Source organism: Thermobia domestica, chromosome 9 (assembly GCF_964235325.1).
Source record: "Thermobia domestica chromosome 9, izTheDome1.hap1.1, whole genome shotgun sequence".
NCBI lineage: Eukaryota > Metazoa > Arthropoda > Insecta > Zygentoma > Lepismatidae > Thermobia > Thermobia domestica.
This window is the reverse complement of record NC_137462.1, coordinates 282,396,440-282,423,558: the sequence shown is the minus strand read 5'-3', so window position 1 is coordinate 282,423,558 and position 27,119 is coordinate 282,396,440. Positions and strand designations below refer to the sequence as shown.

Below are 27,119 nucleotides of genomic sequence, written 5' to 3'. Positions count from 1 at the left end.
TCTTGCTCTCCTCATTTGTCTATTTAAAAATGAAATTGTTTAGTTTAACGTCTCAGAAGTATCGACTTTAGGCTATAGAAGATTGATAAGTAATGGAAAGTAAATGATTGTACTCAGCTAATCAGTACAAATTTAAATTTTGTACTCAGCTACGTTGAATCAAACCCGGAACCGAGTTCCCTCGTGCCTAACTAGTTGGCATACGCGCCTATAGTGTTGGAGAGCCGGGTTCGATTCCCGGCAGGAGCTCATGCGGCTCACATCCCACGTTAAGCTGTAGATCCAAGTCTTATATAGCCTCGGTGCTGAAAGGAACACTAAACTCAAAATCACAATCTCGTACACCAGAAGTCTACTTATATTGGACATTCTTCACTCCTCTAGCAAAACCTTAAATGACTCTGTTTGTCTCAAGTCGAAGTCTCACACGAAATTTGAATACTTCAGATGGACAATTTAGTGAACCACCCACAGCCTTGTAGATGAAATACAAAGAGTGTTTCACTTAATTATTTTAAATGAAAAATGTGAATATCGAATTCCATGTGTATAAACTTTAAGGATTCTCGTATATGGACTTTCTGTTACCAGATTTCCCATAGAGGTAAAAGGAAGGTATTACAGTTTTCTAGGTGAAAAATATAAGATATGTTAGATCAGAATTTACATATCGCACCTTTTCGACAAAAGTGACACAAGTAAAAAAAAAAAAATCTTAAGATCCAATCTCGTATCCCTCACGAGAAAAGTGACATAACGCGAAATACAGTGTGTCATTTTTGTTTTAATACACTCTGATTTGGGTATAATTTTAAAGCTATATTTACAACACTTCTTCACATAAATCAACAAATCGTTGTGAACTTGTTGTTGTAAAATAAGTTTAAAAGAAGTTACGAGTTATGTAATTTTCTTCGCGAGGGATACGAGTTTGGACCTTGATATTTCTTTTACTAGTGTCACTTTTGTCGAAACGGTGCGATATAACAAACACACACGGTTTCACATAATAACACAGAATAATTTTACTTAGAAACTGGAGCAGTTTCCTTACAAATAATTGGAATACAAAAACACAAACACTGAATGTTGCTATTTTTGGTGAGAATCCTAATGGTTCAGATCGGACATTAAGCTGTAGGTCCCAGCATCGTAAAACATTGTATTAAGAATGCCAAGTAATTATATCATATTAGACAAATCTTTCTTGCTTTTAATTGTATTTGAATCAGTGGTGGCTAGCCCGGCTCCGGGGGAGCCCCTCAGTATTTTGAGTGACAAAAGTAAGTAAAGTATTATTTATATATTTTTGAAAGTGTATAATAAGTTGCCTTTTATTCTTTTTTGGAAAATGTTTTATTCCTAGTCCTTGTTAACGAAGTGCCTAAACGGATTGCAAGTTAAAATGATTTGCCTAAACTCATGATATGTATATCTGTCATAGTCTGGGTTCTGACTGCAACCCCCACCCTCTAGTTTATACATTCTAGATCCGCCACTGAATTGAATGAAGAAGTGCGTCTCTTAATAGTGCCACATGTTATTTTATATGTTCAAATATCGTTGTATCGAAATTTGCAGCCACTTGGTGGAGTTCTGTTTTTATTAGCTCAGACTTTTTGACATCAGTAGATCACCATCGATCTAGACGGCATTGACAGAAGCCTAAGAACAGAAAACCTAATTATTCTTTAGCATAAGATTGGAGTCAGGCCCGTATCCAGGGGGGGTCTAGGGGGGCCGGACCCCCCCCTAAATTTTCGCTGACCCCCCTAAAATTTTCACGGTAGGCTTGTAAATGCACTATAATATGGTGATAAACTATAAATGGTTGGATCGGGCCCCCTCTAACTTCAGCCGGGCCCTTCCTACATTTTTGGGCTGGCTACCGGCCTGATTGGAGTGACTTTAAAATGTTCATCTTTATTATTATTATTATTATTATTATTATTATTATTATTATTATTATTATTATTATTATTATTATTATTATTATTATTATTATTGAAAAGAAGGGAAGAAATCGTTTTCCAGACAGAATAAAAACGTATAACATAAAACGTATTAGAAATACGTAAACTTTATGGGAAAAAACAAGATCTGGCAATCGTATATGGTCGTCTCATTATAACAGTTGGCACCCTTACCTTCTGTCATCTAGAAATCCTTCCTCAGTGATATCACTCACAAAACCCATGTATTAACCAAGTTTCAAGTTTCTAATTAAGGAATTTAGTCTAGCCTTCAGTTGTCAGTCACTCAGGACTTAAGTCAACGTCTCATATAGCCTCGTAAGTAAAAGGGACGCTAAACTGTAAATCGAATTAAAAGATATGTCAGAAATATTAAGATTTTTATACGACTTAACAATTTAACATAACACAAATGTTACAATAATGTGTTAATAAGTATTTGTTCTTTGCGCTATTGTTAACATTACTTTATTTACATTATTGATATATCCTTGCATTAAATTTTTCATATTTATTTCTGTGTTCATTAAATTTTGAGTGACCTTAGGAAATTTATGTTTAAATTTTAAGTGTGATTCTTATATTTTGTGTTAATAAGTCTATTTTGAAACTGTGTAAAAGTTAAACTTCATGAAAGGTAAGTTTTAGACTTTCAACGTTCATTTCGTTGTTGGGAAAATGGTACTTGCACATTGTTTACCGTCAAAGCTTACAAGTTAACATTTAATATGTGAATAGCAATATCTGGGGAAATGAATTATGTAGAAATAATGCATAATAAAACCAATACATACTATCATTAGTTCTTACAGTATTTTCAAAGTCAATTGAAAATGAATTAATTCATATTCTGGCCTTTGTGCCAAAAAGGAGGTCCAGTATGCTAACGCTTAGGTTAAGTTATATTACGTTTCATATTCCGGGACGAGCTCTGCGGTACTTTTAACTCCATATTTTGAATATTTGTTTATATCCTTAATTACATTTCCTTAAAATCAGGTCAGTGATAAGAATGCCTGGGGGGGCGAAACTGAAAAAAAGGATGATTTACAGTAGTTAGTTGATAGTGGTGACTGGCAATTTATGGTTAAGTAAACTGTGATGAAAATTTTAACTAATTTAACTCTACGTTATCGAACTTTTACTTTATAATGACTTATGTGGAAGAAGAAAGTGAACTATTCGTAAAGAAGACAGAAAACAACGTGCTGTGTGTGGCTCTAACCTGCATTCAGTCGCTAACGTTCGCTCGGCAATACAATGGGAATTAAATATTGGTAAACTGTATTAACGTATGGAACCATAAAATGATCGAACCTGAGCACAATATCGCAAAAAAATAGGAGAAAAAGCTGCTCCTCCATTGCTAAACAAAGGTCAATGCCTGCCTTGAAATAGGGGTATGTAACCGAATTTTAAGGAAATTTTCAGCGTCCCGAATTACGCCTGAAAGGAGGCCATTGCACGGCGGGGAAAAAATTATCCAAAAGATATGCGACAGAAGTTCTTAGTGACATTTCAAAATTTCGACCACAATGTGTAGGGGAGACCGGGTATGGTTGTAACACTTTTTACATTTTTATCCATAACATTTTTATCCAATTGAAGAAAAATACGAATTTTTGCACGTGATCGGAAGTTTGGACATCCTTCTCTCAAAATACCTAACAAATATCAGATAATGTAAAGTATTTGCTGAGATATCGTGGAAAAACAAAGCCTATCCAAACGTTACAACCAACCCCGATGTTGAGGTTGGTTGTAACAGTGATTGGGGTTCGTTGTAACGCATTGTATCTTTGGTAAGTGGATACATTGCTATTACATATATTACAATATTAACACAAAAATAGATTACAAGATCGATATTTAATACGTTCCTCTGTTACAGGTTCAGAGAGTGACATAGAGTACGTTAGAGAACTGTATGTGCTTTTTTACATGTATATATATATATATATATATATATATATATATATATATATATATATATATATATATATATATATATATATATATATATATATATATAACTCTCTCTCTCTTCACATTGGAAATATATCTTAGCAGGAAATGGATAGCTAGGTCTACAGTTTACAACATACATACAATAATATAGCTAATACTTTGATGAATAAACAGAATTGTATGATATATTTAGGTTTACTTTGTCTTTTACATATCAGGTTTACCTAAAGAAATGTAACCAGAACTAACCTTGACATATTTCTTTTAACTTAAAAATGTCAACAGATCATTTGTCATAATAACCATAATATGAAACATAGTACTAGACCCTAGGCACATCTACATTTCGACATCTACATCTGCTCTAGTACCCTATGCACTTCGACACTCAAATTTACACTTTCAGTTACCTAGTCTACTTTTGCTTATACCTACATTGAATCATTTGAATCACAGTTGTGACATTTGTATTTACACCGTCACCGTGGTGCAGACAACATGAGCTCATCTATGACAAAAATTACATTGAATCCATTTTTCTCTTGGCGCACTTCTTGAAAGTAATTCACAACAAACTAGGCAAATAGCGTTATCACTGTCTTCGTCAGATGACAAGATGAACCATATATTTCACTATTACAGATTAAAATTACATCTGCTTCAATAGAAAGGTAAAACCAGTATCCTTTATAGCAGCGGATACCTAGCAAACATTAGGCTGTTGTGTGTCGTTAAGTACCTACATAACTTTTATAAGAGAATTGAAATACTTTTCAAAGAATGAAAGAGAGAGGGGGGGGGAAACAATGTTCATGTAACAGAATCACTACTTAGGTAAACAATTTTCAAGTAAATAATACAAATTTAATTACATATGCATTGTTTTACTCTGTGGGGGCTGGTTGTAACAGCGTTACAACCAGACCCATTTTTTTTTGTTACAACCAACCTCATACTGCGGTAGCCATCTTTGCCAAAGTACTTGCAAAATTGTGTTGATTCTGTGTTTGGTTTCAGTACGTAAACAAATACTCATTAGTATCCTTTTTAATATTTTACCCAAATTATCTAAATGTTTCGCACATATATTGTAATATTACATATTTTCAGAGATATAGAAAATTTACTTAAGTGCCCAAAAAACACCAAAACCGCGATAACTTCAAGACGAACATGCGTTACCTCACACAAAAACAGTGACTGAACGTGCATGAAGGGCTTGTGTTTTGACCGGAACATGAACCACATCTAGTGATTAGCGTAGAAACTACTCGCTTTGTTACAACCAAAACGTGTTACAACCATACCCGGTCTCCCCTACTCATGACTGTCGAAATATCAATTGTTCTACCGATATAATTCTTCATGTTTCGTAGGAGTGAAATCCAATTTCAAATGGTCTTACCGAGTGTTAGAAGTGGAAATTTCACAATCATTAACTTTCATTAATTATATGTATAGTTTAGCCTAAAGAACATAGTTATGGAACGTTAAGATAAAAAGTGAAAGTAATTAAAACAATATTGTCCCACAGAAAGAGACATCTAATATAATTTCAAATGGTCTTACCCAGTGTTAGAAGTGGAAAAAAAAAGCAGGGACGGTATGTTTTATTACGATTTTGACTCGACATACCGGCTTTATAAATGTTGAAATAGAGTGAGGGTATGTTGCCTAGAAAATTGTATTTCTATTTACATAATGACTGACAACCATTGGAGAGCTTCTCTTTACTTACGGAAGTGGGGGGGGAGGGAAAGAAATCACTGAAAGACTTTGATTCTCCGCCAACAACTTTCTGGAAAAAAATTAAAACTATCCTCTTATGTTGTATTATAGAGAATTATACACGAAAATGCTCAAAAACCGAGCTTTATATTAACAATTTCCTGCGAGAAAACTTCCGGACCCTCCACTCAACTGAGGGGTATTCCAAATCTCTAGAAGATCCGTCCCCCACAGCAGACAACCCCTAAATCTGCCCACGTTTAAAACATGACATTTATATGAATTAAGGCAAGAAGACATGTACATATATAAGAAAGAAACAATTCAATATGGCACATCACAATATAAACTAGGTGAACTCTTTTGAAGACATCCCATTTGAAAATCAAAAGGTAGGCAAAAGATAAAAATGAAGGTGTTCTTAACATAGAAATTATTTCCACACAAAAAATGAAATCTTTTTACATGCAAAGCTATTTGTCAATTACAGTGTATAAAAATGGATTTATTAAAGCATCCACTCTCCAGTGACGGTATGTCTTGATCACTGAAAAACTAGAGGTGGTATGCTTTTATCACTGAAAAACCAGAGACGGTATGGCATACCACCGCATACCGTCTCACTTCGACCACTGGTCTTACCACGTAAATTTGTGATATATTTTATTTCAAATGGACCTATTAAATCTGTAAATTTTTGATATTTTTGGATTCTAATGACTTCATGGTGCGCAGATGAAATTATTGGAGATTCAGTGCGGATTTAGACAAAATCGACCAAATATTTACCATTTGACAAATACTCGAAAAGAAGTGCTAATGCAATACCCCGGTTCATCAACCATTTATTGATTTTACTAAGGTTTACGACTCGGTTAGGAGAGAAACATTGTACAACATATTTACAGAATTTCGAATACCGAAAAAGCTAATTAAATTAATTAAGATATGTTTAAATGAATCACAAAGTCAAGTCCTGGTAGAAAAATCTTTGTCCACGAGCATTCGCTTCGAGAATGGCCTGAAAGAAGGGGGTGCATTATCGCCATTATTATTCAATTTTGTGTTGGAATACGTTATAAGGAAAATCAAAGATAGCAACGAGGGCCTAGAGTTGAACGGTGTTCACCAGGTTATGGCGTATGCTGATGATGTAAATTTAATAAGGGATGATAGGAAAACAATAGAAAGAAATGCAAAGATCTTATTAAACGCTTGCGGGGACATGAGCTTAGAAGTAAATGCAGAAAAAACTAAATACATGGAAGTCCGTCGGGATCGTAACACGGCAAATTATGGATGCGTTAAAATATCAAATAATAATTTTGACAAAGTGGATACTTTCAAATATCTAGGATCAATATCAAGGGCGCCGACTTCTCTGTAAATTTGGGGGGACCCTTTCAGATGTAGAATGTATATATGTGAGGATTTTAAGACAAATTGCATTCAAATTATGTCAAATAATGTATATTCATAAATACAACAGGGTGGCCTACATGAGCTTTGGGGGGCCCAGGCCCCCGGCCACCCTAGGATCGGCGCCCTTGATCAATATTAACAATCGAAAATTATATTCAAGAAGATATTAAAATGTCGACTGAAAGCAGGGACATTTAATTATTCAGTTATTATTATCGTGCTATTATTCAGTTCTGAATCTGTTGTTGTGAATTCTGTCGAGGAATTTGAAGCTTAAAATATATATAACGATAATCATGTCTGTTGTTCTGTATGGTTGCGAAACATGGTTGCTTACTCTGAGGGAAGGACGAAAACTGAAAGTATTTGAGAACAAGATTGTGAGGCAAATATTCTTGCCCAAGAGGAATGGGAATGGGGAATGATGAAAACTTCCTAACGAGGTACTACATAGGGTTTACTAAACATTGTTAGGGTCATCAAATCTAAGAGGCTCAGGAGGGCAGGTCAAATAGCCAGGATGGAAGAAAATAGGAACGCTTTCAAAGTTTTAACTGGAAGTTGAATCGGAAAACGATCATTAGAAAGACCTATGCGCAGATGGGAGGACAATATTAAGATTGATCTCGCAGAAATATAAATACATAGTAGAAACTGGATCCAGTTGGCTGAAAATAGAAATCAGCTTTTGTGTACGCGACATTGAACGTTCGGGTTAGGTAGGTCATAGAGTTAGTTAGCTAAAGACTTTACGTTGGAAAAATGGCGATGCGACATACCAACGGTGGCCCAACGTCAGGTTTGGCCGTTATAGCATCCATTTCTCAAGTAAAACAAGGTTGAGCCTTCGTTATACAACTAATCCTTATGTCTCCCAATGTTGGGGCAACCAAACCCCAACGACATTGAGAATGTTGAACCTTCGTTCATCCAACCAAATCCCACCAGTCTCCCAATGATAGCCCGGCCAAACCTCGACGTTGAATGCTGGTTCACCATCCAAATGCTGACGTTTAGCTAACTACATCTAGCATAATTCCCTGACGTTCCCCAACATGTTCTTGCAGCGGGTGGGGTAGGATGTTCATGCATTCGGTTTAGCATGTTTGAATTTTTGTATGGTATTCCTGAGATATTCCGATTATTTCATAGATTTGCGATCTTTAAATATTCGATTAATTTTTAGTTGTACTTCGGCCGTGCAAGAAAAGAAAAAGTGGAAACAGCAGTGTGCGTGACGCAAACCCTACTTACTCGGCTGGCGGGCAGGCATGTTTCCAATTTTTTTAAACTACTTATTACTAGGTTTTTACTTAATTTTACTTGTTTTTGCAGTAAACTAGAACGAAAAGCACGAGAACGCAGAAATATCGAGGACAATTAAAATTTCAAACTGTCTCCCGCCGGAAATCGAACCTGGGACCCCATACACCAAAGGCACAAGTGGTAGCCACTAGACCAGCGAGAAGGGCAACTAGACCATAATTACACACTTTACAAATGTTGGCTATTTGACAGTTGTTGTACGTTGTAAATCTTCTTTTCAAAAAAACTTACTGTACACTATGTACAGGAAAATGATTCAACACACAACACGAACTCCTCTTTTGTTTTCGTAATTCGAACACAAAATGGCGGTGAAAAACTGAGCATGAATAATGAGCACTCTAACAGCATCAAGTATGATGGAGTTAGCGACCATTAGCCAACGATAAAACAAAGTGGCGGGAAGAGCGTATTTCATAGAGTTGATCCCCGACATTTAGCCAATGCTAACGTAAGGTATTTCTTGTTTGGGAGAACAGTCAATTCTAGTATCGTTGCGTGAAGGTAAGGAGAATAGTTTGTTGGTCAATCATACATTTAACCAACGTTGGGCCAACGTAAGTTTTTCCACTATAGGCTCGCACCGTCCATCACCCACCGTTCTTACCAAATTCCACTCAACTCCCAACGGTGGACCAACCAACCTTACTACTAGAGATATTTCAATAAGAAATGCTAAGAAAAGTCTTCCTTAATTCTATGAGAAAATATCACCTAATGAAGTATATGCAATTAGACAAAATTTATGAATTCCATTGAATAATTTATCCTAATGTCGAAGGCTGTAATGAAGAATATGCCTAAATCAATGACAGGTGAGTGTGCTCCACGGACAATGTTTTCCTCTTGTAGAGTCTCGGAGTTTTCCATTTGGCAGGGAATGGCTAGCATTTGGACAGGACTAAAAAGATAAAAAACGGACAGGAGCGGAGAATTATAGGGAGCAAGAGGGGAAGTTGCACTCTCATTTTTTTGAAGTGATCCCTTAACCCCGGAAGACCAAGCTACTGCGCGTATCAGGTTGGACCAGGGGAAAGGAGCGATTAAAATATCCACTGTAGTTTTGTTTTGAATCGTGACCGTATTGGTTTGAAAATTAGTTTTATTAAGAAATAATTACCAATAAAGCTTTCCAAATATATATACAGGGCGGTCCAATTACAATGATAGTAAATATTGCAAAAGGCAGAGAAGGAAAGTTTTACATCAAGATACTATAAAAAGGGACAACGTTCTAGGTACTTTGCAACATTCTCGGATGAACAGTGTTGCCAACCCAATATAAAGCTATGCTATTTTTAATCAGGACTATTTTATATCATTATGAATTTCAAATCAGCATGTCAAACGAAACATAAAATACTTCATTTATTATTCATTGTTCTAAACTAAGGATGTTATAGTAACACAAACATCTAACGTTTGAAATCCTTTATCACACATACAGCACAACGGAGATGAACAGGATAATGCACATCGAAAGTGTCTTAGCGTTGAATACCATGGCTATAGTAGACTTGTTTCGAACGAATAGGAACGAAGTTACAAGGGCCTGAAAATTTTTTTTTTTTTTTTGCTTGTATCGCTTGCAATTGGCAAACTTCGATGTCTCAAACCGTTCCGGAGATATGATAAACATTGACAAAGTTTACAACAATCATTTAATTGCGAGAACTTATTGTAATTACAGCTACTGAAAGCTATTGCTGTAATGCTGTAAAAGAGAAGGAAAACATCAATCATTTTAAATATTTCCCACAAATACGCCATTTTTTAGCAGTGCTGCAACCTTCTGGCTTCAGTCCCTGTCGTTCACGTATATTTTGCTTTGTTCTTCGTACGGAAGTCGGTTGTTTAGCTACGTGTACTCTGCAGGGGCGTCATTTAGGGGGGCAGGGAGGGGCAATTGCCCCCCTCCTGAGTTTGAGATTTCTATAGATTTTATCAATTAAATAGTAGTAAATCAGTGAAATACACGAAATTTTACTTATATCAAAGGGTCTTGCCCCCCCCCAAGCAAAATCTGAAATGACGCTCCTGGTACTCTGCCCGATTTACTTATGAACTATTCAGATACGCGTGTTTCCTTAGTATTGTTCACAGTTAGAATATCACTACCGTTCGACATTATCGATTCCGAATCACTCGTATTGTAACTACACCATCGCAACCGTAAATGTCCTCAGTGGCAAATACATTACTCTCAGTCTCACTTACCGCTTCTTCGAAGCTACGTTCTTTTTCATGTTCACTCAAATCAGACAGTTCATTTGCTATTTCACTTTCTGACAAATATTTACTCATTCTTTTGCTATATAATGCACTGAAAAGTTCACAAAACTACTCGCAGCCTGCAAAACTATTCTGAAAGTAGTGATTTCCTTCCAAAGCTAACAGCAAAGATATAGACAGTCATTTGTCAACTATAAATTAACAGTTTTGCCAGCTAAACGCTTTAACTAAACAAAAAAATCTAAAAAAAAATTCAAGGTCCGTAGTTGGACAGAGGGAGGTCATTTTGTGTCCCTCGCCGGGTTTCCACTTTACGTTCAGAAACACAACTGAGGAAAAATGTTTACCCCACTAAAAGTAATATTTTAAATACTCGCTGATACAAAATAAAGGTATGGAGAAATGGGTCCGAAAAATGAAGATGTAAAAACTCAAATTTAATAAGTGTGTACATTTTATAGCCTCCTCTTGGTCTTGCAAGGGTTAATATATAAAGTTTCATTTGAAAATGTAAAGATTTTGTATGTGTTACTGGTTCATAGAAGAAAATGGTGCCATATAATATTTGCCGTGGCGTAAGTACGTACTGGTTATTTGTCTTCCCGCGGAGTTAAGAAAGCTACAGGAATTGCATTATAATTGCAATTCAAAGCAATTAATATTGCAATTGCATATTTCTTCAAATGTCGCAGCATATGCTTGTAGTATTTACTGTCATTCATTTTCTAAGAGTAATAACATACATTTAATAGCATGTGTGGAAGTAAAAATATAAGTTGTTCATTAATCTTCAGTTTCAATATAACTTTTCCAAAGAAGCCTCATTATTCATTACTATGATTAATTTTATCCATTCTATTTATTTGATTCGCAAATTTATTATTAAATAATCTGATTAATGCAATTTTCCAGACATAATTTTTAGATGTTCCTGAGCAAGGAATCAAATCTCTCTTTACACCTTGCTTGTTAACAGTACAAAGGGCATTGCTCTTGTTAATTTACTTAATAAAATATGAAATATGATATACGGTATTTTAACTGAAAATGATATCCTATTAGTTATACAACCTTTCGTCAAACTAAGTGTTAGAAACAACCAGGAAAACTAACATTGATATACAAATATTCAGATCATGTCTTGGCTCCCACTTTTAACGTCCAATTGCCGCCACTGAAAACGGATATGCAATTGAAAAGTAAGTACCTTATCCGACCATGCCACCGCAACCTTAACCAAAGGAATACTCATAATTAAAGAAAAGAAAAAAGTTAACATGAAGGACGAGTGTAACTTTAAAGGAAAATACAGATACATTAAAGAGATTTTTAAAATCTATTTTATGCTATGTAGCCTTGAAATTTTTCGGGAACATCGGATTCTGATTTCGTAATTCTCATGCGAAGCTAGTAACGCAACGATAAGAAATGCATAACACATTGATGATTGAGGTAATTCGATGCACGATTTATCTCCGTAGTTTTATTCGGCAACCCCACTGTATTATCCCTTTCTACGAATACATCACTTGCCATCATATCTAGCCCTTCCCGCTGGTCTAGTGGCTAACGCGATTGCACTTGCTCCTGGATTTTATGCAGAAAAAAATCATGTAGAATTCAAATTGAGTACCTTCAGTGTGTCCGGATTTTTCTCAAATGTAATGGACGTCCAACAAAAGAAGGTTTCTGTTTCAGTATTGACCATTATTCACGATTTTCATATTCCTTAATTCCTCTCCAAAGGAGAACTGAACTTCAGCAAGAAATCAATTTAACGATATAATTGGCTAACACCAAAAATGTATGTTGTCTATATATGAAGAATGTGTTTCACTCGGAATTAAGATGGAGGAAAATGTCAAAATTAAACTGAGAAAAAATTGTATTTGGCGTACGTAAAATCGTATGTTACATTTGTAAATACTGTATTTTTGAACTTAAAGTACAGCAAACGTATAACTGAAAACGCATATTTTATAATACTTTCTGTACAAGTGTTCCATCTATACGTACTTTCCGTATGAAACAATATAGGCGGTCAGGATCTCACATACAAATCGACGTATATAACATGTAGCTGACGAAGATAACATAAATGTAATACAGTGAAACGTCCCTTAACGGACACCTCTCAATAACGGACACCTCTATAATACGGACAGACTTTTTGTCCCGGCAAAAATATATGTTCCCTTATGGAACAAAACCCTCCCTTTTACGGACACTCTTAGATACGGACGCGGACAGTCCTTTTTCCCCCAGACGTTTTAATAACCTCTTCATAACAGACAGGAATTATTCTCGGTTCTGCGATATATTATTCCTCACAAGTGTATCTATCATGAGTCTTGACCTGGTGAACCATCAAACAGAACAGCTTCAAGCTGAACTTGAAATTCTTTTTTCCTGCTCGCAATAAACTGCTTTCTGGTGGAAATCCTAGAAAAACTTTAATAAGCAAAAACACTCATGCAGGGTCAGTCGCATGACCAAGAATTCTAAGCGAAAGATCTTCCTTTCCCTAACAAATTTAGTCCTTTTTTCTCTGGACCTTGCATCTTTACCGACAATTCCATAGATTTTTTTCCGAGAAAATCATAGGGGAGACCGGGGCTATTTGAGTATAGTAAGGGAAAACTCAAAATTTCCAAAAAACTACGCACTTAAGAGTTTAAATAATTAGGCCATAATCTACGTACATTATTATAGTACAACATATTAAAGAATAAAGAACCTGTTAAATCATGGAAATTCAGGAAACGAATTTAAAATAAAAATGGCAGAATTCGAGACTAGTAAAAATCACGGGGCTATTTGGGTTTCTCGTGGGGCTATTTGGGTACTTCACTGTATCAACATTGTTTACATTAATTACATTAGTGTTCATGTATATTCTGAAAGTATACCCTTTTCTATATAATTTGTAAAAAAACATAACTTCATAGTAAAAGAGAATAAGTGAAGCAATTCTTTAGGAAAGGGTGTTCAGGATAAGCTAAAGGTCCTTCAGCATTGTAATAATACAAGACTTTTAATTTTCTTATATGTTACATAATACCTTACACCTATAGATTTATCTTAGAATGATTTGACTTATTGTCTTTGAAATAAACACTTGTAAAAGCAAATGAGAACAAAGGGAACTAATGACAGAGTATTATAAAAAGAAACTTCGGATAGTTTTACTTTTTCTACATTAATTTTTAGTAAATAAAAAGAATACACTATAATGGAAACTATAGCTCAAATTTAACTTTTAAAATAAAAAAATGAACTCACAATAAGATTAATGTTCAAAATTAATTTAACGAGTAGTCTTGTCAATTAAAATTAAGTGTATAGTAACATAAAAATCAAAATTTGTGCTGGAGAAAGCAAGGTGCATAAAAAATATTTTTTATACAAACTTATGAAAAATCACTAATTTCTCGAACTTCTGAAGTACGAGACAATGAAAGTTATCAAGGAATGTATAAAATAGAGCACTTGTTGCATACAAACTGTTTTTCCCATAAGGTCCAACACATATCTCATGGTACCACTGTTTACAATGTTGGCAGAAAATACATTCTTCTTTGCTCATAGATTCTTTAGAGTAATATTTCACCTTACAGAATCTGCATGGTTCATTGTTCTCGGATTCGTTCTCATTATCATAATAACGTGTAACGTAACACTTGAAGGTGCATGCTTATTTATTTTTGTCTTCTTAATGCTTTTTGTCTTCGAGCAAGCTTTACCAGATACCTCCATTTATAACTTCTGTTTCGTGCGAAGCTGTTGGACATTTCCGGGAGAAGTAAGTAGACCTGTACTTTGCTTCTTCTTCGTGGAGATACATTTGACAATTTATGCAAGAGTGAGAAGAATTTACATCATTGTACAGTATATGATGGAGTTGCTGCTCCATCATATGCTGTACATCCCATGTACTCTTAATTATATTTCCCAGACTAGATTTTAAAATTCAATTATCACTTGAACTTCCGGGCTCTTATGGACTGATGTTGAGTTGAGTTGGTTTTAGTTTAGCGTCCCTTTCAGCAGCGAGGCTATATGAGACGTGGACCTACTGATTAACGTGGAATCCGAACCACATGAGCTCCCGCCGGGAATCGAACCCGGGTCTCCCACGCCAAAAGGAATGATGTCATAGTAATACACAGTTCTATCCAGTGGTTGTAATATTGTAATACATGAGTGGTCACAAAAGTTCATTGCCATGTTTCTCACAAAATTTGAGAGTTTGTAGCGAACAGTGAGAAATATGTCCGTCCAAAATTAACAAACATTTTCCCTCAGCTCAGTTTGTTTTTTAAAAACTCTATCCAGCAAACAAACAACTCTTTATTAACGTAACAACAATCTGATGAGGAAACTTGAGAAGCCGGCGGTAGATTGTTTACAAATTCTTCATTCATATGCTGATCTTTAAAATAATAAATTGTGGGATGTATTGTAAAACTGCGTTCCAAGCGACTGTCATAGTGACATTTTTGCCTCTCTCAACGTAAATGCCACCCATTCTCCCACCTTCTTGGCAATGACTTTGCTTCATCCACATTGTATACACGGTGTTGTTTTTGTGTTGAGACCCCATCGTTGAAATAACGGATTTCAATAATTGAAAATCGGAATCCTGCTTCCTCATTAACGCCCTCAGCACGAGCTCTTGAAAGTCCCTCAGGCTTTCGTAATAATAAATTCATATGTCTTTTCATCGAACTTGAAAACCAATCTACACCAGCTAGTATCTGAAAGGTATGTATAAGAATTTAATTTATTGTTACATATCGATGCACAACTTTACGAATCGTTTCATGGTGCAGCTTAGTCCTTTTTTTTCCGTGAGAATCATAATTCGCAATATCAACTTCCTCCTGTTCTTCTGTCAGTATTGTGGAGTGTCCTATGACTTTCGGTTTTGTACATTGAATTGTTCCATTATTATCACCCAAACTAGTCTTACCCTTTTGAACTGCACTTTCCTTCGCAAAGTTTCAAAAGGAAAATTGCAGAGCTATGAAGCTCCACGTGAACTCAAATCACTTTTTGTTACACTTTGCATGGCCTTTTCCATATCTTCATTATTCCACTTGCTGCATTTATGTTCTGATTTGCATTTTCGTACTATATAAAAAGAAAATGAAGTGTTTTCTTTTACATACATGCATTACATAGGAGGTTGAACCATAAATACAAAACTAAAATTCATAAATTAAAAATATTCACGTAAGTTTATACCTGACTCAAATAGCCCCGATTGACTCAAATGGCCCCAATTTTTTCGACTCAAATAACCCCGTTTTGCACATATATACAAAGGAATGTACTGTTTTCACATGAAACAGCGGAGAGAGCCAAAAATGGAGATTATAACATGCGGACGTTCTGTTTTACGCGTACGGTAATAATTTTACAAAAATATGCATTTACACAGATTCAGCACCTTATATTATACATACGTTTTTTAACATCAGACCAAAATACGAAGCATTGCACTCCACTTTGCTTAGAATTGTCTCATATTTACAGGAACTGATGAGAAAGCAGCAGACCAACGATACATACAAACTTTCCTTTACTAACGAACTCACAAATCAATGCAAATTCAGCACATTGATGCGCATATTAAGTGCGCACTGACATTTTTTCTTAAGTTTGACCCAAATAGCCCCTTGGCTCAAATAGCCCCGGTCTCCCCTAGTTGGTGAGTTTGTTGTCCACATTTTCAGTATTTAATAATAATATTGCATGCTCTTATTAAGCTATTTTTTTTTCTTTTAGTATAGGAGGTATGTGAATTCATGGATTTTTTTTTACAAAGTGATAACATGTACTTAAGAAAATTACTTTACATGCATTATCTTTTGCAGTATACGAATATATTAACACATCCTCCAGCAATAATATTACTTAACAGAAATGAATTTTTCCTTCATCCAACCCAGTAATTCAAATATGTACTAAATAAAGTATTTTCATATTGAATTTTACGTATTTACGCTCATACATAATGTATTTACTATATATTACTGCATACAATTACTGTTGTGAGGAATTAAATTTCTGTAACTCCATGTAACGGACACCTCTCATTAACGGACAAAGATTCATGTCCCATTGATGTCCGTTATTGAGAGGTTTCACTGTATAAGAAAAACTGCTAGATAGTGCCTATGTATGTATCATAGGAATAACGTATTCTCCGTACTGATTTTTGTAGTGAGCAAGACGACTCCGTATATTTGTACAATATACCGCCGTCCGGACAACAGATTTTTCTCAGTGTATACAGTAAGTTACAATCAGATAACTTTACGGGATTTGTGTATACCACAGGGCGATGGACGGCTTATCATCCTACTTCCCCTTTGAAGAAAAGCCGAAAGAACAACTAAAGCAACAGAAAGAAACCTATACAAAGACGAGAATTATCAAGAAGTTGTGTAACTACAAAGTTGTTGATATGTAATAGATTTGTCCATTGTTACTGGCAATCAATTTTCACAGCTAAATGTTATAGGAATCCGCGATATTTACTGGAATTCCAATAACATTAGGGAAACTCACCATATACACACGAAGAGAGTGCAAAGTGCTTAGTTGAATACTAATGGTTGATTAATATAGTGAAAAACCACTGCTTTAAGTTTTAGTCATTAGAAATAAGAAATGACATTATCTCTGAAATACATATCTTATTCCGTTCTAGGCTGTAAGATACTCAATAATACAGAAAGTTTGTTATTCTTATAGTAGACCAGAAAAATGCAATTTTTCTTTGAACTTCATTCTGAAGTAGACTTCTGATCAAGGTAACATTATAACGTAGTTCGCAGTGCTAATGAAAATGTATCTAAGCAAGAATACTTTCGACTGATAATTTCGAAGGGTCCTAACAGTAGAAATTAACATTTGCTCAAGTGTGCTCCTTGAAAATATCTTGTCTCGAAGACAAGCGAGATGCTCAACATATTAGTCATTTACGAGACACGGTCATTGGAGGTGAGATACACTCTACGTGGTATTATTGTGAAAGAATTGTACGTTTCCTACATTATGCCAAGCCTTCGTATTCTTCCTTTAGCCCGTAACATTATTATAAGTAAATGTATCCACTTGTTTTCTCTGGAAATCAACTTTATTATAACTCCGCGTTGGGGTCACGGTGACTTCTGTTGCGAAGAGTCCCTGGTTCTGTTCCAGCTTTGTGTGTTTGTGGTAAACAACATCGTGTCTTTGGGTTTTATCGGGTTCTTCCATAAAATACTTTCATACAGTAATCCTTCACAGTCATTAATCATGCACATCGTTTATTTTCCAGAACATACGCTTGGGACGTAAAGCTGGAAATTCCATTTCCAACTTTTGTTTTTATTCTATCATTCTGCGTAAATTTCTAAAAATAATTAAGTTTGAAAGCTAAGTGGGTTCTGTCTTATATTTTTAGGAAGTCGCAATGACTAACATGAATCAGAGAAGGAGAGAATACGAGAAAGGGCAACCAGTCCGCCAATCAGTTGCAAGAGCTTTCAATGAAGACCGTCGACGTTCTGGAAATGAATTTGCAGTATCAATTGACCCTATTTTCTTCGCAAACAACGTAAGTGGGAAGGCATCAACCTCAGCTGTAAGTTTGAATGTTAATAACAGAGAGCCCACAAAGTATATAATGAAGCTCAAGAGAAAATCTCCAAGCAAATCTCGAGGTAAACTTTTGGACACAGTAGTGAAAAAACTTTCTCCGATTGTGGAGGAGAAAATTGATGACAATTACTCGACTGCTTTTACAACATCTGAAACCAAGAATTCTATACATATGAATTCACGTAAGTAAACAAGATAGATCAAAGGCTAACTATACAGTGTTTTCTAGTATACATAAGAATTTTACTGCATTTTGATATTGTAAAATAGCCAGAGACTGGATTCTGTCTGTGGAGGTGATTATGAAAAATTATATAACCGTTACCTTTTTACAAGGAAAAGATCCGTAATATGCGCAAATTGTTTCCTTATGGCCGATTGTTCTGCGTCACGCTATGCTTTTACCATTCCCCTGACCCACACGGTGTCGGTTTACGAAAAATTTGCGGATCGTTACGCAACGCAGAACAGAAAACTAGTTGTAACTGTTATGTCGATTCTAACAATCTAAAATGCAACTTTTGCAAAGCATAAGGCAAATCGGTACGGAATGAGTTCCCTGACGTATGTGTTACCGTTTCGAATGGTCCTCCGCTCACAGCGGTTATTTGGAATCGGGCACGAACAAACAGAATCAAAATCTTTGCAGCTGAGGTAATACACAATATGTCATATATTGTCGCTCGTATGTATTTCTAACGCTGTTTTGACTTGAATAGACCATTTTCTCCTGGTTCCTAGTATTACCGTTAAGACCTCACTGCAACTTCAACTCTCGGGAAATAGAATACACAAATAGTGGCAAAGCCGCCTACACAACATCTGAACATTCAATGCAGATAAGAAGCCGAAATGAAACAATTTTTACATACTATATTGCTAATACACTCCCTGTTCCTATCTTCGATCTATAAACAGAATCTTTCATTTTTTCAATATTTCGTTTTTTGTTTTCTATTTTATTATTATTGTTATTACTACTGTAAATCTTGTACTTCTTCGGAGGCAATGACAAAATTCCTGTAAGAAATGTCAAGTAGTGACTCTGGTATTCCTATGTTTCTAAGGGTTGCATTTATAGATGATGTCCACTCAAGATCTTGTCTTGACTAAAACTTGATCTTTGATTTAAGATAAAAGAAACATCTGTCTTGAGACAATTCTTACCTTATTCATAAACATGTTTTGAGAGTTTATTAGGGATAATACATCTTGGTCAAGACTGTTTTGTACAAAATCAATTTTTGTTTTGTAGAAAATATGGCACCATTCCTACTATCAACTTTCGAGATCGAATGCTTGTGTTAAAAAATGTTTATGAATAAGGTCAAAATGTCATTTTTTATCAAGATCTTCCTATTTAAAACCTATATCTCAAAATCTTGCCTGAGTAGGATTATGTTTTCACTTCTGAAAACAGATCTTGAAAAACATTTTCATTAAGATGGATCTATGAACACGGCCCTAATGCAGTCACGTTACCCCTGAAAGTGAGAAACTACTAAATGTACGTAAATGATTGCATGGAAAGAACCTAATGACATAAACAACAACGCTTTCGAGAAGTTTTATTGAGATAGAAAACACTAAGTGGCCAAAGGATCGGTGTCTCTACCGTCATTCTCATGACGACATAACCCCATGCCGTAAACGTCGCCAACACTTAGTGGCCCACTTGCCGGTAAATGCCGATCGTTGATATAGGGACGCGCCTATAGTGTGCCACTGGCGGCTGGATTTCGTCGAGTTGAAAGAGATATCTAAAGTCGGGGTGTTGAAGCTACACCGCGTAGCAACGAGAACTTCATTTTGGTCCACGCTTCTTCGATTCATCGTGGAGAATCGCGAAGGGACCAACACGAACTATCGCCAGTCATGTGCATGCGGTTATTGTTATATATTATTTTTCCTTACAAATTGTTCCTAAAATGTGCTCCAGGGGTCAAGAGTAACCCCTGCCTCTATATTATGAAGTGAAAAATCTTGAGATGAGTGTGTATAATTGTATGAATTTAGATGGCAACTGTCGCTGATCATTAGAAAGTTAATATGGGAGAACTATGAAATAAAGTAAGTAGACTCGCATCATTTTGCTATAAAATTATATGGTGAAGGGATTTTATTTGGTCCCAAATGGTTATCGTCGAATATATACGGTTACAGCAGCACTCAGATTAGCCAAATTTAAAAACCTCAACGATTTATCCTTCTACAAGCAACGTTTTCTTAATCGCCTCCGTGGCCAAGTCGGAAGAGCACGCTCCTAGCAATTAAAAGTTTGGGGTTTGCGCCCACCCCGGGGTACATTTTTTTTTTACTTTTTTTAGTGTTTTTCACACTCATCTTAAGGGGGCAGACTACTAAATATTTTTGAAAAACTAATAATTTTTCTTTTGCCCGTTTTTCGTAAGTGGAAAGAGGTAATAAAATGTAACTTACCATAATAATAGATAATGTTATTCTACACCAGAAAATACGAATCGGAAGAATTTTCAATGCTGCCAACCATAGAAATTACAGTATGACTACAATTTGAATTACTCAAAAATCTAGGTAAAGGCAGCGACTAGAAAAATGAACTCAACGGTAATTGATGACTAATCATGCTGTCTATGTTCTTTGTTTACTACTTTTTAAATATTTCTATTTATTTTATAAACCTTACATAAATTATTACAAAATAAATAGAAACATTATTTAAAAAGTAGTAAACAAGGAACATAGACAGCATGATAAGTCATCAATTACCGTTGAGTTCATTTTTCTAGTCGTTGCCTTTACCTAGATTTTTGAGTAATTCAAATTGTAGTCATACTGTAATTTCTATGGTTGGCAGCATTGAAAATTCTTCCGATTCGTATTTTCTGGTGTAGAATAACATTATCTATTATTATGGTAAGTTACATTTTATTACCTCTTTCCACTTACGAAAAACGGGCAAAAGAAAAATTATTAGTTTTTCAAAAATATTTAGTAGTCTGTAGCCTTAAGGTAAACAAATTACGCATATAGGCGATTTAATATATTTTGCGGGAGTAATTTTGTTGTTCATTGGCTTTTCGTCGCGTCTTTACCTCTGGTGTGCCGCTGGTTGTATGATTTTTAAAACAGAAGTGGGGACAACGTGGATCATCGCTGCAGAGCCACCAATGTTGGGCGAGATGTCGCTAGTTGCCCATCAGTGGTCCACCGACGCTTACGACATGAGGAAGCCGCCAGGTTCTGTGCCACATTTTGTCGAGCATTGCAGGTGTAACTTGATTGCAAGCTTGTTCCACAGCTTGTGTAAGTTCTGCAGTGGTATCGTAACGGTTTTATGCAACGATGCTCGTTACGAACCTCCATAGGAAATTATCACAGGTTCCTCTCATGCACCCAACAACTTGAAATAACACGGAGGCGTCGTTCATACAATCTGCAACAATGGAAAACCTTACATTAACATGTATAAAGGGGTAACGGGAAAACTTACATTAGCATTTGGAGTAACGAGAAAGATTATATTAGCATTTATCAAGGGTAACGGAACTTTGTGGCCATCCTGTAGATCCTCACCAAGGATAATGCTGAAAGTTCTGATATATGCGGGACAATCTGTGTACATACATGAAGCAGTCTCTAGGAAAGTATATTGTTTCATTACCTTAAAAATTAAAAATTGAAAAAGAAAATAGAAAATATTAAGTTAGAATAACGATATTTACTACGTATAAATTGTCAAACGGTAGACGCACTAACATTACTCTTAAGCAATTACCAGTGATTGTAGTTTCAATATCATACTAGAAGTTTCAGCTGTTTGATTTTAATTTTATAACAAAGTATTAAGTTCACAACAAATAAATTTAGAGTGCTAGCTTGAAATTGACATTGAACTCCAATTTTCCTCGTGAGTTATTGACAGCACGCTGATTTTTTACATAGTTTAGATGTTCACAATTTGACGTTTTGTTGTCTTTCAGCAATTTTATCTCTGGATCCTTCACAAACAATTTTGTTCAAATATGATGATGAAGAAATCGCTGGAACCATGTTAATCACTAATGCAACATCACATTTCGCAACATTTAAGGTAAACTATCATCGATCTATTTTCTGGTCAGTGGGACAATATTATAGTAGCCCCTAATCCAGGGAGGATTTATCTATATATATAATGTATTTAATTTTAAAAAAAATGTGAGGTAAGATTCCGCTGATGGTTCCCCTAATCGCTTGAATATAAACCCACTTTCAACGTTATTTTCGTATCTACTTATTGTTATGTTAGTATACGTAACTTACAATTACTTCTGTTTTATTTCCCCATTCCACTTGTAATTGTTATTCACAAATATTTGTTAATTTCTTGCTTTCTTCATTTTTTCTTTAAATAACTATGCATTTATATACTTGTAATATTCCTGTTTAAACGTAGCACTTCCCAAATGTTCCCATTGGTCAGAAAATCATGGTGAATGGATATTGAGACTGGCAATGGTCCCAACATGGCATGAGTGTGTTGTTTCAAGGCAAAGGGTTCCTCACCCTGTATTTACTGTACAGAGGTGAGACATAGCGAATTTGAAAGATGATGGAATGGCTTTTCGAAAGGTATGCAACATGTGGCAGTGGTTTCTTTCGAAGGTAAACTATTAAAGGAAATTGGACAAAGTTAAGCTTATTTAAAGAAATTGGATGGCAACACTGATTTCCAAATATCCCTCAATAACTTCTCTTACCCCCATTTACGGGGGCGAGGAGGGTTACTTTTGGCGGAATTGGTTTTCCCCCTTAGCAATATATAACGTGTACTTCAAACATTTCTCCTATATTTTATCATTTTTCAGATATTTCCGTGGATTGATTAAAATGGCCCATCCTGCATATATATATATATATATATATATATATATATATATATATATATATATATATATATATATATATATATATATATATATATATATATATATATATATATATATATAGAGAGAGAGAGAGAGAGAGAGAGAGAGAGAGAGAGATATGAAAGATACTGTTTACAGTTGAATTTTCTCCTGGTATCATAAGAGAGTAAATTGACCATGCATGAATTAATATAATACGCCAGTCTAAGAGTAATTAGATTTCAAATATGACAGATGAATACAATCTAATCTTTCATTATTTTTGAGTAGTTTTCTTGGATAATTCTGTAATTAAAGGCATAAAAATGACAACCAGATAAAACACTATTTTACAAAAATGGGATTACAACAAATACGAAATCTCTCTTGTGCTTTAAAACTTACCTGGTTTGTTGTTGTGAATGAGAATCAGACAAAGACTCGATATATCTAGTTTTCGTTCTCAGACATTGGTGAAGTAAACCTGAACAGTGCACCTTGAGCTTACTACAGCTCCCTTCCAATAAGCACAAATGAGTTGCAAGATGTGCACAAATTGTATGCCAAATATGTTCCACATAAAGGATGGTATCTCAATCTTTACTGCGTGGAAACTGGAAATAATAATTATTCGAGGAGTGACAGATTCAGACATGAATGAATATCAGACAATTTTATTGAAAGTGAAAAACAGCTACAATTACAATTTTATATTTCTGTAATAATAAGTAAATCATTTTTCAATATTAACTATAGGTACCTTGTTCTCGTAGGAGTTTCCCTTAATTCTAACCAGCTTGTAGTATTTATATTGGATGTAGGCTATATATGAATTGTTTGGTCTTTTCTCTGTTATCACTCTCACTGAGTTAATATTTTTTTACCTGGTTTTGCTTTTACGCCTCCTTGAAATTTGCATTTTGGTCTTTATCTGTTCGTTTTCATTGCCTTCAATTTATATCAGTATTCATAGGGACATACAACGTTCCTCTGAGAACACCTAAAAGGAGATCGCAATAGTACATATATGAATGTACTACTACATATAGTACATATACATACATATACATACATGTCGCAATAGTAACTGGAGGTTTGCCATCTTCCATTAAGAGATAAAGTTTCATATAAAGAGCTACTTTATCATGTCCGTAGTTTCCTCTTCAAATGAAAAGTCCGAGTTCTTCTTAATCTGAAGTAGTTAGTTATTTTACTTAAGCATCTAAATACTAATTGTTAGTAGATTTTACTGAAATTCCACTTGTGGTTAAATTATTTAATGACTTGTAATCACGGCTATTTCAGCTGCAAGCTAATGTGGGAAGGAAGTACAAGGCGAAGCCAAGTATGGGTGTTCTGAGACCAGGAGGTTCCATTCAAATGAAGATAAATCTGCAGCCCAAGTACGCTGAAGAGGACATGAGCGCAGACAGATTTAGGATCGTCAGCTATTGTCTCTCATCGTGTGAAGTTGAAAGGAAAATAACAGATACATTATGGGAGGTAATAAATATCCCTTTCAGTGATTCCGAACGGGATCACATCTTTAGTTTATCTGAGATAAAATTTGAGAAACTTGGTAATATGAATTTTAAAAAGGATTCCTTATCCTATAATTAGAGAATAAACAATAGAAAACACTTTCTATCTTTTCTTTCTCACTTACATTTGAACTGGGGTTGCCATATTTCAAAACTAAAAATCCGGGACGCTACTAAATTACGAGAATCTTTGAAATGCTTAAAATAAAAAGAAGTGTTATATAGGAATTTACTTTCTTCCATTAGATAGAGTTGTTCAAGTATTACGTAATCACATTTTTAGTCATTTTAGTAGACCTTAGTTAAGCAGATGATTTACCCCCCTCCCCTGGTAAGCACTTTTTTTTTAGTTTCTCTGGATCTGTTATGTTTCGTGGCTCTTAGAGTATGTTTTAGCTCATTCAAGTTATGATGTTTCCTTTCACACATTTTGTCTATTCGTGTTGTACCCTTTTTATTTTTTTATATTTTTTTAGAACGGTTAATTCATTGGCAATATGTTCTAGCGGCGTTTGTTATCTTCAAACAACTTCTTTCGTTGATTTTTTAATTTTTATTTCTGTTAAGAGAATAATTATATACCTAATCCTATGAAAAAGCAAACTATAGTATTCCCTTCCTTTCTTCTTCTCCGAAATCCGGAACATTTAAGCGATTCGAGAAATATTTGCGGGACGCAGATGTCGGTTCCGTGACGGTCCCGGATTTTCCAGGACGAATGTCAACCCTAATTTGAACATACTGTGAAACATTTTTATTATAAGTTTTCTTCATGGTGAGGAGAAGTTTAGGTACAGATTCAATTTTGTTTAAATCAAGTCTGTATATTTAGTCCTACATTGCAGAAATATTACTAAGTTCAATTGCATTTTGTAATATTTAAAGAGGATATTTTTCTTTCTCGTAACACGCCTTAGCACTGAAACATTTGTAAAAGATGGCCAAGAATGTGTTGCATGAACAGTTGAATCCGAAGTATCATTGGGTATGTAAGGTCCTAATCATGAGCGAAATTTACAGAAAGCCTAAATCTCTTACGCTGGTTTCCATAGTAGGAAAATATATTATGAGATTTCTACATCTGGAGGTAAATCTCTCTCTTTTGTAGCCGTGCGTTGTTGTCTCGGCAACATCTCGTGCTTGCTGTTAAAGCAAATCACAAAGGAAAGAAAATATGTATTCCCAAAAGTGATGCTGTCCAAGTATCTTGGTTAATGAAAGAGTAATGCATCAATTGTATTCCATATTAAAATAATAATATACTCATGAAAATTAAGCAGAAACTAACACAAGTAGATGCGGAAGGGTTTTGGTTTGTATCATTCACTCTTATTCTTTTAAAATTATTCAACATTAAAGTACTTATACCCGAAGACAATACCACATTACATTTTATACTTTTTCATTACAATAATATCCACGCGTTTTCATTTGCGTAGCCTTTTCTAATTCAGCTTTGTTACTATTCTTTATAATGCACTTTGCGCAATGCCAGGTAATCTCATTTGATGAGGAAAAATGAACAAACATTGGGAGCAGGAATTTCAACCCAAAGAATGTTTAAGAGGAAAGTGATAGAATGTGTGTAACAGGTTTCTTGTTAATTGTTGCTTGTTAAATATCATTCAGGGCTCTATAACGAAAATGTAAAGCATTTAATATGCAGGGAAAACTGTTGTAGTGCTCCTTCGTGGCTAAGCGTTAGTGTACGCGCCTTTGGCGTGGGAGACCCGAGTTCGATTCCCGATAGGAGCTCATGTGGTTCGAATTCCACGTTAATCAGTAGATCCACGTCTCATATAGCCTCGCTGCTGAAAGCGACATTAAACTCAACATCAACTTAACTCAAAAGCTGTTGTGTTTCACACTCCTGTTTTCCAAGTGATTAAACAAAATTGAAAACACAACAACTTCTGTATAGTAAAATGTATTTTGTGTAATTCCCAGTATCGAAGGAATCAGCTTATAACATCTCCAAACGTTTATAGAGCTCTCCGCGGGCTACGTTTCAAGAAAATCTACTTAACAGATGGACTAAGTATTTTAATAAAACGTTATATTTAGTATTGAAATTATAGTTAAAGAAATAGTTGTTTATTTTATGCTTAAAGTATATATTTCCCGATATATTGTCATTTGCTATTATATATACGTATATTTGCGTATATATACGTTATATACGTCTATACATGTAGGGGTTTAAGTTAGAAGTTTAATATATCTTTATTCTTAGCAGCAACGCTATATGTATAATACATCTTAAGCTTAATATACGGTGTATGATCTCAGTCACATGAACTATCGCCAGAAGTTGAATTTGCCTCTTCCACATGGAACAAACAATAATCAATAACATCGCTATGAGGGAGAAAGGAACGTGATTAATATTACACTTTTATCGTCCAGTG

General features: G+C 35.0%; 1 protein-coding gene across 5 annotated transcripts in view; it reads left to right on the top strand.

Annotated features, from left to right (window-relative positions):
* Positions 1-2,147: 2,147 nt before the first annotated feature.
* Positions 2,148-27,119, top strand: part of LOC145660724 (uncharacterized) — a 261,964-nt gene continuing 236,992 nt past the window's right edge. For 4 of the 5 annotated variants that reach the window (XM_081726106.1, XM_081726105.1, XM_081726104.1 and 1 more), the window contains exons 1-4: positions 2,483-2,610; positions 18,106-18,484; positions 22,265-22,374; positions 24,476-24,673. In XM_081726106.1, coding sequence (XP_081582232.1) covers positions 18,115-18,484; positions 22,265-22,374; positions 24,476-24,673 — 678 coding nt within the window. In that variant the 5' untranslated portion in view covers positions 2,483-2,610; positions 18,106-18,114. Of the gene's footprint in view, positions 2,292-2,482; positions 2,611-18,105; positions 18,485-22,264; positions 22,375-24,475; positions 24,674-27,119 lie in introns of those variants that run through there. The other variant, XM_081726103.1, reaches the window with a different exon arrangement.